Source organism: Mustelus asterias, chromosome 5 (genome assembly GCF_964213995.1).
Source record: "Mustelus asterias chromosome 5, sMusAst1.hap1.1, whole genome shotgun sequence".
Classification (NCBI taxonomy): Eukaryota; Metazoa; Chordata; class Chondrichthyes; order Carcharhiniformes; family Triakidae; genus Mustelus; species Mustelus asterias.
In genome coordinates, this window is record NC_135805.1 from 72,977,036 (window position 1) to 72,990,107 (window position 13,072).

The 13,072-nt window shown below is 39.7% G+C and overlaps 1 protein-coding gene across 50 annotated transcripts in view; it reads right to left on the reverse strand.

Moving 5' to 3' along the window:
* The window catches only part of trdn (triadin), a 452,817-nt gene that overhangs the window by 408,425 nt on the left and 31,320 nt on the right, over positions 1-13,072 (reverse strand). For 49 of the 50 annotated variants that reach the window (XM_078212806.1, XM_078212805.1, XM_078212795.1 and 46 more), the window contains exons 2-3: positions 12,515-12,721; positions 4,080-4,133 (exon numbers count right to left, since the gene is read on the reverse strand). In XM_078212806.1, the coding sequence (XP_078068932.1) occupies positions 4,080-4,133; positions 12,515-12,721 (261 nt within the window). The remainder of the gene's footprint in view (positions 1-4,079; positions 4,134-12,514; positions 12,722-13,072) is intronic. The other variant, XM_078212798.1, reaches the window with a different exon arrangement.

Below are 13,072 nucleotides of genomic sequence, written 5' to 3' on the forward strand. Positions count from 1 at the left end.
ATCATCTTGCCCAATCATTTATCAGGTTCATATCTCTTTGCAGCCTTCTTGCCTTCTCTTCAGAGCTTACTTTCACATCTAACCTTCTATTGTCAGAAAACTTGGATATGTTACAATCATCTAAATCATCAACAGAGATTGTAAATTGTTGGGCCCAAACACTGATCCTTACAACACTCCACCAGTTACTGCCTGCCATCCCTAAATTAACCAGTTTATTCTCACTGACTTTTTCTCTTCTTCAACCAATCCTCTTCCAATCCAATGAGTACTAATTTTGTGTAACAATCTCTTCTGTGGCACCTTGTCAAATGCCTTCTGGAAATGTAAATATACTGCATCCACTGATCCCTCCGCTTATCTACCCTGCTAGTTGATTATTCAAAAAACTCCAAAAGATAGGCAAACATGGGGCAGAATTTCACACTCCTGATAGGCAGGTACAAGAAGTAATTTCAAAAAGGCAAGTGGAATGCTGGCTTTTATATCTCTAGCACCTGGCTACAAAGAGTTAGAAATCATGCTTCAGCTATACAAAGCCCTGATTAAATCAGACTTGGCGTACTGTGTGGAGTTCTGAGCTTTTCATCTTAGGAGGGTATATTGGTTTTGGAGAAAATGCAGCACAGATTGACTGGAATGATACCTAGACATCAAGGCTTAAAGGGTTAAACAACGAATATTTAATACGGATCAACATACTGATAATCAGCACGGAAATCCTTCTACCTTTTCCCCACTATTCCTCAGGTTAAAAAACAGAATTGGTGTGCAGATACTCTAACAACAACAACTGCCTACACCATGAGCTTTTATTTTCCGCAATAACCTTTGATGCGGCACCTTATCAAATGCCTTCTGGAAATCTAAGTATAGTATATCCACCGGTTCCCCTTTATTTACAGTACATGTGACTCATAGAAACATAGAAGATAGGAGCAGGAGGAGGCCATTCAGCCCTTCGAGTCTGCTCTGCCATTCATTACGATCATGGCTGATCATCCACTCAATAGCCTAATCCTGCTTTCTCCCCATAACCTTTGATCCCATTCGTCCCAAGTGCTATACCTAGCTGCCTCTTGAATACATTCACTGTTTTGACATCAACTACTTACTGTGGTAATAAATTCCACAGGTTTTGATAGTTTTTCACTTCTTTAGGTGAAAAAATGTCTCCTCATCTCTGTCCCAAACGGTCTCCCTGTATCCTCAGACTCTTTCAAAGAACTCCAATAAATTGGTTAAACATGATTTCCCTTCCAAAACACCACGTTGACCTTGTCTGATTAACTTGAATATTTGTTACAAGATTGGTTGTTGATTGTAAATTTGAGATTCAAAGATTTCTGTTTACCAAAGATATTAAGAAATCTGGGGCAAAGACGGGTAGTTGAAGCTATGCCATAGAGCAGCTATGGGTTCACTGAATGGTGGTATAGCCAAGAGGGGCTAAACGATTGACTTCTATTCCTATGCTTTTGTGCGTTAACAGAAAACAAAACTATCAAAATGTTTTTTGCCCTGGGCACGTTGCTTTTATAATTATGGAAGCGTTGTAGTTAGTTAATAGCTCAGTAACTTCACCAGTCTTTCATTTGCCAAAGATTTTTCAATTTTTGTGATGTTACTTTACCTTTGACTTTGCACACAGCAACAACCAAAAATAATTGTTCATCAATACATCATAGTCACCAGCACAGCCTGAAATGTTTGAAAATGTAGCAACGGTAATTTGAAAGGCACCTTAGCTCATATTTAAAATGTTCTCCAAAGTATGGAAATGCCATTGATATAAACCTTTATTCAGCCATTCAGATATTTATTTATTTGTATCCAGAGATAGAGGGGGCGATTCTCCACAAAATATTCTAAGTGTTTTTTCAGCAGGAATTTCAAAATGAATCTCCCAAACTCTGTGCACTGCAGAGTGCACCAGTGTAAATCCTGTTAAAAATCAGGGGGTAGTGCCTATTCCCACTGGAGAGGCCAGCAGCACAGTACTGAGCGCGCTACTGCGCATGCGCCGATCAGTCAGTGCTGAGATCAGCTCATACGCAGTGGCCCCTGTCTGCCGGCGTGCCACTCCATGGCCAGCTGGATTGGTGGCCAGCCCTGTGACCCTGCATTGTTGGCTGTGTGACCCCCTCACAGCTCGATTGCTGGCCAGCCCGTGACCCCCACATCATCGGACGTGCGACCCCCTCCCACGGCTCGATCACTGGCCAGCCCCATGTCCCCGCATCGGTGGCCGTGCGACACCCCCCCCCCCCCCCCCCCATGGCTCAATCGCTGGCCCACCCAGCGACCCGCATGTTGCCGGCCCTCCCACCTCCCCACCCACGGCCCATCACTGGCCCCCAAAACATGCCCGGATCAGCCTCAACCATCCCCGCCCCCCCACCTCCAGCCAGCCTCGATGTTCCCCCCCCACCTTCTCCACAGCGCCAATCCCCTTGGGCATTGGCACATTGCCCCTTAGGCAGAACCAAGGGCCCAGGCTGCACTGCCAAGGTGACAATGCCCAGAGGGAACCCCCCCAACTGGCGCCCGACCTTTTGGTGGCTTCGATTGCCCCCCCCCCCCTTCTCTCCAGTGGGATCGGGCTGCCAGCTCTCCGCAAGTGGGGAGCTATACTAAACTCCGCTGGAGTGAATCACTCCTGGCGGGGAGGTGGGAGATGCTAGCGGACGCGGAGATTTCAGTCCCAGGCCCGGTAATGGAATTTAAATTATATATAAATAGGGATTACCATAATTTCTTCACCTCCACAACATAAATCGGCGCAGAACTGACGGCGCCGGAAATCCTGTTGCTGGAGACATATGGAGGCCAGGACACCCAGCGGGGAACCCACGAAACAGCCTCCGCTTGAGTCTTCTGGCCCGCTGCGCTGATGGGAGAATTGCCCCCGGAACCTTAGGAACTGGTAATGTTTTAAAGATTAATTTATTACATTCACTTTTACACATAAATAACACGAGATCTGCCCTTGTCATCATCATATTAACAAGCTGATATTTAATAGACCTGTATTGGTATTGGTTATGTCTGGTATCTGTATTGTCTGGTATCTGTAGTGGTTATTCAATATGTTATGAGGTTTTATTTAAATGTTTGAGGTATTAGCACTGTCTACTCTACTGTGTTCGTAAAGTAAAATTTATTAATTTGTTAGTCACAAGTAGTCTTACATTAACACTGCAATGAAAGTAATGTGAAAATCCCCTCGTCGTCACTCTCCGGCACCTATTCGGATACACTGAGGGAGAATTTGGCATGGCCAATTCAGCTAACCTGCACATTTTTGGACTGTGGGAGGAAACCACAGCACCCGGAGGAAACCCACGCTGACACGGGGAGAATGTGCAAACTCCACACAGACAATGACCCAAGTCGGGAATCAAACCCAGGTCCCTGGCACTGTGAGGCAGCAGTGCTAACCACTGTGCCACCGTGCCGCCCAATGACATGGAGAAAAATGATTAACACTGAATCTCAAAAACTGCCTTCAATGAAATGTTCAAGAAGTGATCCTTCAGCAATATGTTTTTAATGCTAAAATCCAATTTGTGTGATTGTATCTAACATCCCATACAGTAGCTGGGGTGACACAATTCAATTAAATGTTTGATTATATTTTGAACTCCTCATTTCTTTCAATATAATTAACAGAAGGAATATAGCTTATTTTAATCTTCTATTAAAAAAACTTGACAGGTTCAGAAATTACCATTGTTATCCAAAGGCATTTATTGAATGTATGTTCTCCATTTTTTCTTAAATAAGAAGCATGCTATAGCTTTGTCAAGTCATATATGTGAACCATTTGAGGATAAGCATTCTGCAAACATATTGGTAATCATTCAGCATGTTGTTGGCAGACTACAAGTTAATTATTTATAGCTCATTTCCATAATCGGAGAGGAAGATCAGTTTGATTATTTTTGGACAGACCAGTAATGTTGGATTGGGGTCAATTTACTAAATTATAGTTGGAACTAGATGTATTTTCAAACATTCCAGAAATTAAAGCAATCCAAGCAGTTTCAACACCACTGCTGCATGCAATATGTCTTTACCAGGTGGTAAACAGGGCTCATCACAGTACAGAGAATAGGCGGGGTCTATGTCAGCTTTAGAAACCAGGGCGACAACGAGATGAAGTGTAGCATGATCGATTGAGAAAGGAGGAAAGAGCATTAAAAGTAATGAGAACGCAGGAATGACTCACCATTGTTGGAATTCAGAAAAAATAGTTCATCATTTGAATAAAAGATGACAGTACACATTAGGAAATTGCTGCATTGCAAAGTGTTTGGGACTTAAACAGATTGTAGGTCATGACCAACTAGAGGCAGATTATTTTACAGTCTTTAAACACTAGCCGTGCAGTAATTCTTTCATAACGTTCTCAATTTTTTTGGATATAGGAAATTTCACAATTTGTATGTTGGGTTGCATAATGGGGAAAGGTTGTCACCCGTCCTACTTTGAACTAGCCAGTCAAAGTTTTAAGTAGGTTGCCTAGAAGTGTACAAAAGGTACACACGTGAGGTATCTTCCGATTTCACATTCCCGAAGTGGAGTCTCGGCTACTAAATGCACAAATCAGAAAATTATATTGTTGGAATTTGCAATTTTGGCTCTTGATGACTGAGAGAATCTATTCTCTCTTGGCAAAAAAAACCAGACGTGTTACTTTTTAGTAAGTAGCAACAAAGCAGATATCCGCAACCTTGTCCTAAGCGTAACCCTTACCCGCTTCCTAACATATTTTCTGACTTTTAAACTGGTGGAAAAGTGTCAATCCAAGATTTTGCAGGAAGAGGGAAAGGAGTACATGTCCTATTGATAACAATAGGCAAACAAACGTTGAAATGAAGTGTACAGAGTGTAAAAAGTCTCGGTTATCTTGATTTCTCACCATTCTCTTGTTGGACAATGGAAAAAAATCCACAGAGATGTGCTTGGCAAGTGAATTGTATATCATGGTAACAGGCACACATGGGATGTGGAGACTTTGCAGCAAAATTGTGAATTAAGAAATGCATTTAAGTAAATAATTTGTTTTTAGAAACCACACAGGTTTTAATATTGCTATTGCAATAAAATCATTTTTTATAGGCTAAATTGCTAACAACCAGCACATTATCACCTGGGAGCACCGTTATACTAATTCATAAATAAACCAATGCAATATTCAGTGCTTTAACAAAACTTGAGTTGGAAAGGAAAATATCCCAATCACTATTCACTTATTATCATGAAAGACTACCATTGAATATAAACTTACAGCTGTGATTACTGTCCCTCCTCATTTGCTTTTGCATCGGGTAAACTCCTAAAGCCCTACCAAATTGTTAAGATTTGTATACCAAAACATGAAGGTGTAATAATTTCTAAATTAATAATAATGCTCATGTCACTCTGTAACATCTCTTAAGATGATTTGATTTTCACTGAACAAACATTAACCCTACCTTTCATCTAAGTAAAAGAAGCTGTTTATTTGTGGCAAGCAAACTTGTTCTGTGCAACCACTTCCTATTGTTTTTCTGCTGTTTAGTTCCAAATGTGATATAAAATATCAGTGTACTTACTATGCAATCAATGAATATCCATAGCTTGTCGTGACAAATGCACTCTGATATTTCATATCACAGGAGAACTGAAACAACAATGTGTTTGGTGTCATGAGGCATGATAGTTGCAAAACCCCAATTTGTTCTAGTTACAAAAACAGGTTTGCTTAGATCTGAATATGTTATTGTTTCAGTCATTCTTATTTTCAGTCTTGCACAGCACCTCACAGAAGCAGTTAAAATCACCAATATGTGATCTAATTAGCTAGTAGTTATTTATGATGTCTTCAAAACTCATTTGAGCATGTTAAGTTATGAAATTAAGCCCATTGTATTTTATAAATAAATTGATGACCCAGCTAAGATGTAAAGAGAAAAATGTCAATAAGTATAACAACTTCTCTCAAACTCCTATTAAGTGAAATCTATTAAGCCAGTCGTATAATTAGCAAACATGCCCTTTAGAGCAGCATTGCTTGATAGCTGTATAAATCATTGTTGTTTTAATTATACTACTAACTTCCAACTCAACTCACTTACACGATAAGAGCTCAGAAAAAAATTATTGGCACCGTTACTTAAAGTGCAGAACTGTATAATGTTAATTGAAAAGCCTTACAGTTGCCAACTTGATCATCTACATCATTCATAAGGACTAACCCCACTTCCTATAAGCAGAGTTATGCAATCCTGAATTTGATCTGAGATACACTGGATTGTAATATGGGAAAGGACTGAATTTTTTTTGAGAACACCACCGGAAGGTTTTTTCAAATGTATCTAATAAAATCGGCACAGAATTGGGATCTAAAGTGGATCTTTTCTGGTGTGGGAGAATTATTTTAATTTGTAAAGAATCTCTCCCTATTTAGAGCAAGGCCCCGTCATTTAAAAATACATGTATCTTAAATAGTTGTTAAATAGCAGAGAAGGAGTCACATTTTATTAATATGTATTGGGCATTGGGGTGGGTGGGTGTTTTGGGGGAGCAGGGGGCATTATCTAGTATGCTGAAGCCTAAAATCAGAGGGAAGATTATTATTTTAAAACAAAGAATACTTATTGAATTCTAAATCCCACTTACGGGAACAAGGTTTTCTTGTGAGGTACAATAAATAGAAATTTGAATTAAATCTGATTAAAGGTAAACTGGGTTTTCTTAATTAAACCATCTGCCATGTGTGTCAGGCTTAACACTGCAGCATGACTGTCAATTATGTCACCCATATTTAAATAGCTAGTATTAATCAGCACGCTGAACTATATTTACAAAATTTAACTTATTTAAAATTAACTTGAGTATGATCCAACAAGTTCTATCTCATATTTCTATCTAACCTGCTATGTGCACTATTTTAATGTAGTTTCAGGGCACAAACACCCTTACTACAGTTGCTTCCTTATTTGAAAGAAAAAGGTAGGTTGGGTTTTGCAATAAGATATGCCATAGAAACAGGTACCATAGAGCCAAGTTATTCTTATCTGCTGTCTATTTCAGCCAAATGTTACCTATGTCATTGAATTTCCACAAAAGCTATGATGCTCCACAGTTATTTCATGATCAAAAGTACTAATTAAATGGAGAAATGTGTTCATGCTCATTTAGTTTCCAAAGTTGATACCAACAGGAAAATGGGCAACTAAACTTTGTTGTTCAGACACAGTTGGAAGGAAGTTCATTGCATGCCACTGAACACTGTGTCCAGAGCAGCAAAAAATAAATAGCTGCAGCAATTTGCAGGTTGCTAATTATGGGTAAAGACAGTCATTTGCTGATCTTATTTCAATCATCCAGAGAGATCCTAAGATTCCCTATTATAGCACCAATTATCTCAGAAATGATTCCAGAGGTATTGGCACCTCTTCTCTCCCTGGATCTTTATTCCACATTTAGTATGCGTCCTGAATGACTTTTTATTGATTTGAACCTGTGTTCAGTGAGAACATTATTCTGGTTAACTTTTTATAATCTTTTAACAGGTGTCAGATCAGGTCTCAAATGCTTATGCCAAGATTCTCCAGCATTTCTTCATATTTCAGATCCCTGGTAGTCTGGTAGATCCTTAAAGCTCTTTACTGCATTACCCTGGCACTTACTTGTATCCCCTGTTTCTAGATGTGAAATTCAAAGTGCAGTCTTAGTAAAACAAAAGCAAGTTTAATCGCTACCTCCTCTGACCTACCTGATTTGATTTGCATATTTCAGCATCCTATTAGTTTTTGGTAGAGTCCTAAATTAAAAGAAATTAATTGAATGTGCCATTGTAGTTATTCAGAGACAAAGGATACTCATGAGAAGAGCTGTTGGAATGGGAGAAATAACAATAACTTATATTTATATAGTGCTCTTAATGTAATAAAAAGTCCCAAGACACTTCACAGGAACATTATAAAATGAAGTATGACGCTGAACCACCTACTAGGTCAGATGACCAAACGTTTGGTGAAAGAGATAAGTTTTAGGAAAGAAATTACTTAAAGAAGGAAATCAAGTTAGAGAGGCAGAGAGGAGTAGGGAGCATATTTCAGAACTTGAAGCCAAGGCAACTGAAGGTATGGTCACCAATGGTGAAGCAATTATGACTGAGAATGCACGAGAAGCCAGAATTGGAGGAGTGCATGTATCTGAGAGGGTTGTGGCATTGGAGGAGATTGCAGAGATAGGGAAGGGCCAGGCCATGGAAGCATATGAAAACAAGGGTGAATATTTTCAAATCAAGATGTCACTTGATCAAGAGCCAATGTAGATCAGTGAGACAGGATAAATAGTCTTGTTGTGAGTTAAGGCATGGGCAGGAGAAGGTAATGAGTATGGTGCTCAGAAATTGATGTTGGAACCATTATTATTTACAACTTACATAAATGTCCTGGATTCATAAAGTCATAAAATAAAGTTGTAATATCTGCAAATGAGACAAAAATGGGAATAGGTTGTTTCCCTGAATTGATTGGATGTACTTAACCTTAAATCTACTAAGACTCCTACATCTTTTTTAGGTAAATGCTTAGTTACTTCAGCACTTTTGGAGAAGACATATCGGGACGAATTTTCCCATTCTGCCAGCCACGGGAATCGTAATGGGCGAGGGGCAGACCATGGAAAGATCTGTTAACCTCGGGCAGGATTTTCTGGTTTCGGGGTGAGCGCAGCTGAAAAATCCTGTCCATCATCCATGTTTTCTTTATATGTAAAGGATTTTACACTCGTAAGTTCTTTTGTCCACTTATATGCCTTGCCTAACTCATTCTGTTATTTCTGAGCTGTCTCTTCCAATTTCATTGACATTACCAGTTATATATATGAAGACAATTTACTCCTACAAACTGATACCTATCTGTGCCTTTCCATATCCCTTCTAACTTTTCTTCAGTATGTACTAAGTAGACTGTTCACCATCTTATAGATATTGCCCTGATAACAGATACATTCATTCCACTTACCTGAGTAAAGAATCTCTATGGCTATAGTTTCCTCATGCCCTGCAAGCTGCCTTAGTTTAACTTGCTCCCCTTGATTTTCTAACTAGCCTTTCTCTGGAATGTAATTATCTTCTGTAATGTTGAAGAGTGCCTGGTATCTGTTTGCTGGGAGGATTTCTTGGTTAGCTTCTTAGAATTTCTACCTTTCTTGCTTCTGTTGCTATGCTTACTCCATTTAGTATCCCCATTTCTGCGGTTTCCTTCAGCATCTCCCTCTCTGTCAGAGCAATGCTGTTCCTGATTGTACTTGTATCCAGCTCCAATCCTGAAAGGTGCGCACTTGATTTATAATGTTAGCCTGGACTCTCCACATCATGACTGTATGGTGAGGTATGGTCTTGGAAGGAGACAGGTTATAAGTGGAGGAGAGGAGGAGAAAGTGAGGGAAGAGGAGGAATTGGGTGTAGCAAGAGATGACACTGAACAGGGAGGTGTTGCTGCTACATGACAAAGTGACAGCCTCCTTCCTGCTACCCTGTGAAAAGAGGACCTCCCTCCTCTCCCATACAGTCATGATGTGGAGAGTGCAGGCTAACATTATAAATCAAGTGTGCACCTTTCAGGATTGGAGCTGGATACAAGTACAATCAGGAACAGCATTGCTCTAACAGAGAGGGAGATGCTAAAGCAAGCCACAAAAATGGGGATACTAAATGGAGTAAGCATGGCAACAGAAGCAAGAAAGGTAGAAATTCTAAGAAGTTATCCAGGAAATCCTCCCAGCAAATAGATACCAGGCACTCTTCAACATTACAGAAGATAATTATCTGGTCTCTGGCATCTTGTTTCCCTGTGGTGCAGTGGAAACCTTTTGCACAAACTGCAGATCCCTCCCTCAGAGCAACCAGCAGCCTCATTGATGGCATTTGTAGGTATCTGTGAGTCTCACGCTTCTGATCCACCTCCATTCCTCACTGGCACCAATTCAACAAAAAACTGATCTCCATATCAATTAAGGAGTCACCCCCATGATAATCTGAACATCAGTAAGTTTCCCACTGGAAAATTTGTTCCTGATCCTTCAGTGTTGGAAATCCAGTGTTTTGATGTTGCATGACTCTTATAATATCATGGTTCTATGTCAGTTTCAGGATTTCTGATAAGAGACATCAGTCTGTTGGTGGGGATATACCGCTTGTCCTACAGCAGCAGGATTGACACTCAATAGTCTGGGTAGATCAGAGAATGGTGCAGTATGAAAGTACAGCACAATATAGTGAAGTGGTTTATACTGCCGATATCACCAGGAGCAGTTCGAAAGGAGCCAATTCTATCTCCAACAGCTGTGGGTAACTAACTCCTGTTGAAGTGAAACCATTGTACACACTCTGAATCTCAGGTATGATATTCTATTTCTGAAGATCCAGAAACTGCAAGCCATTATCATTACTAGCCCCTCCCACCCTTCACCCTCTAAATGCATCTTCTGTTCAGCAGCATCCTCCTGTACACCAAGTGAGTCCTGGCAAAGACCTCTGAAAACACTCTCTTTAATAGAATTCCATTGCCAAACTCTAGTTACAACAACCGAAAGATTGGTTGAAACCTTTCTAAAAATATAAAACGGCAAACCAGTGACTCACTTTAATGGAGATGAGAATTCCTTTACATAGTGTATGTGCGAGCTTACTGGTGCAACCGGGATTTGCTCGACAGGGCTTTGGGAGTGATGTTTCAGGGGACACTGGCAGCAACTTTAGAAAAGTCTCCTGTTTCAATGAGGACCCTTATTAACATATTTTAAAGATGTCTGTATTTGTTTCAGGTGGCCACCAGAAATGGTTGACAAATGTTGAACCAAAATGGTGCTGATCATACTTCCACAGTGTCAAATCGGGCTACAAATTCCTACCAAATGGTGCTATTTTGGAACCAGAAAGTGGTTAAAGCACACACCCATATATCTCTCTGTTAGAAAATGATCATTATTGTAGATTGTTTGCTGGAAAAATATTGCATGAACAAGTAATACACTTCCCTACACTCCAGCAAGTTAGATTTGAAATATAAGCAGGGCCTGGCAATGCTATCACTCTAATAATACTTGAAATGAACTGCTAGCATGCCTAATCTATTCCCTTGTACTGAAATTATAGTGAGCAGCATAGCTGACAGTGCATTTCTGGGAATAAGACTCAGGTTGCATTGCCATTGAGTGCCAGAGGTCACACATTCCTATTGAACTGCACAATATCTTGCTTAGTTCCTACTTTGCTTTCTTCCTTTAAGGTCTATCTCTTTGAGCAAACCATTGATCAACAGCCCTAATATCTTCTTTTGTGGCTCAATGTCATACTCTGCTGTATAATGCCCCTGTGGAGAGCCTTGGGATGTTTTATTACATTAAAGGCTTTGGCAGGAATTTTCTGGTTGTTCTCGCTGACAGGATCTTCTGGTCCTGCCGGTGGCACAGCCCCCCCCCCTGCCGCGCCATCTCCTGCCATGAGAAACATGCTGCGGGAAGGCCAGAAAACCCCCCTCTTTTTATATAAATACAGGTTGACAATGCTATTGCTGTAAGTGTAAATCTCAGACAGAATGCCTCCTTTCAAACCACAGCAAGTAGTTATACATTTTACAAAATGAAGCAAAAGTATTTTATTTTAATACAAAGTAATCAAAACAGTCATTTTGTGCTGCTAGTACCTGTAATTTGAAAAAGTGAAGATTATTTTCAGAATCTTAAGTTGAAAATGCATCAACAGGTTGAAGCATAAACTGCAATGCTCAAAATAAGCACCTTTTAAATTCCAGATTAGTTTAACTATTACAAATAAAATGTTCGCATCTGATAGTTTTTCTTCATGGGTTGAGGGAGGGACTTTTTTCTGCCATTGCATCAGCAAACTGGTGAAACATCTGATCCACTGTTATGATATTCATCACCACCGTTTTCAGTTTGGCTCCTTTTGATGTTTCAAGTACTTTTAATGAAGCAAATGGTTGATTTTCCAACTCTGTGCCCCTGCGGGATGCTTCATTTGCCAAAAGTACACATCACAAATTTTGGTGGGAATTTTGACATTACTTTGTATGTTTGAAAAATTGCACAAGAGCTCATTTGAATTCTGAATATGCACTGTCAGCAAGTGAAGGTCATCGTCAGGACTACGGAATTGGAAAATTGTTCTTTTCAATGAGCATCTTGTAATCTCTTGCTTAGCACTGGAAATATTTATCTCAATATCAAGAATGGAAATATTGTTCTGTCTGAGCAAGTTTACCTTCTTTGGTGCCATTGTACAATTCTAGATGTCTAGTCAATTTAAGTCAACTTCTCAGTATTAAATGAAAATAGCTATTCAATATCTTGAACAATGCTTAAAGGCATTGAAGATATTTGAATCCACTTGGATAATAATATGCATCAATTAAGTTACATTCAAACTATTCTATTCTATTGTTCTATCTGTAAAAAAACATACAATTCTTCTTGTGGATTTGTTACATACCAACAAGGCTCTTGTAGTCCATCAAGTCAAACATCACAATGGCCACTGCTGACCAGGTTACAATCAAAGCCACGACCAGGAACCATGCTGCCGGAGAGCTGAAAGTTGTAGCAAGATCATCAGAGACAGATTTCTTCGATACCTTTGTCAGAGGTGTTGGGCCAACTCCATTCTTACTTTCAAATGTGGTGGTGGTTGCTGGGTAACCTGGATAATTAATATTATGAACAAGGTTAGAATTCAATATTTTCAAGGAGAAAATTACAAGATATAAACAAATTGTGATGTTACATCATTGGACTAAAGTGAGTTTCTCAAAATATATGATTTTATTTTTCTAAACTCTAATACTATGGACTAGATTTTTGTGGCTCCTTGAGGGTATGTTTTCAGCAAGGTGAGGTGCATAAAATATGTTGGAAGGTCAGCCTACTGCCCCCTGCTTACCCCCAATCCAGTTCCCATAATTTGGGAGGTGGGTAAGGAGCTCACTAGTCCATCAACCTTAGGCTTATTGAGACTCTAAATGGCTAATTATTTCTCATTTAAGTCTTTTAA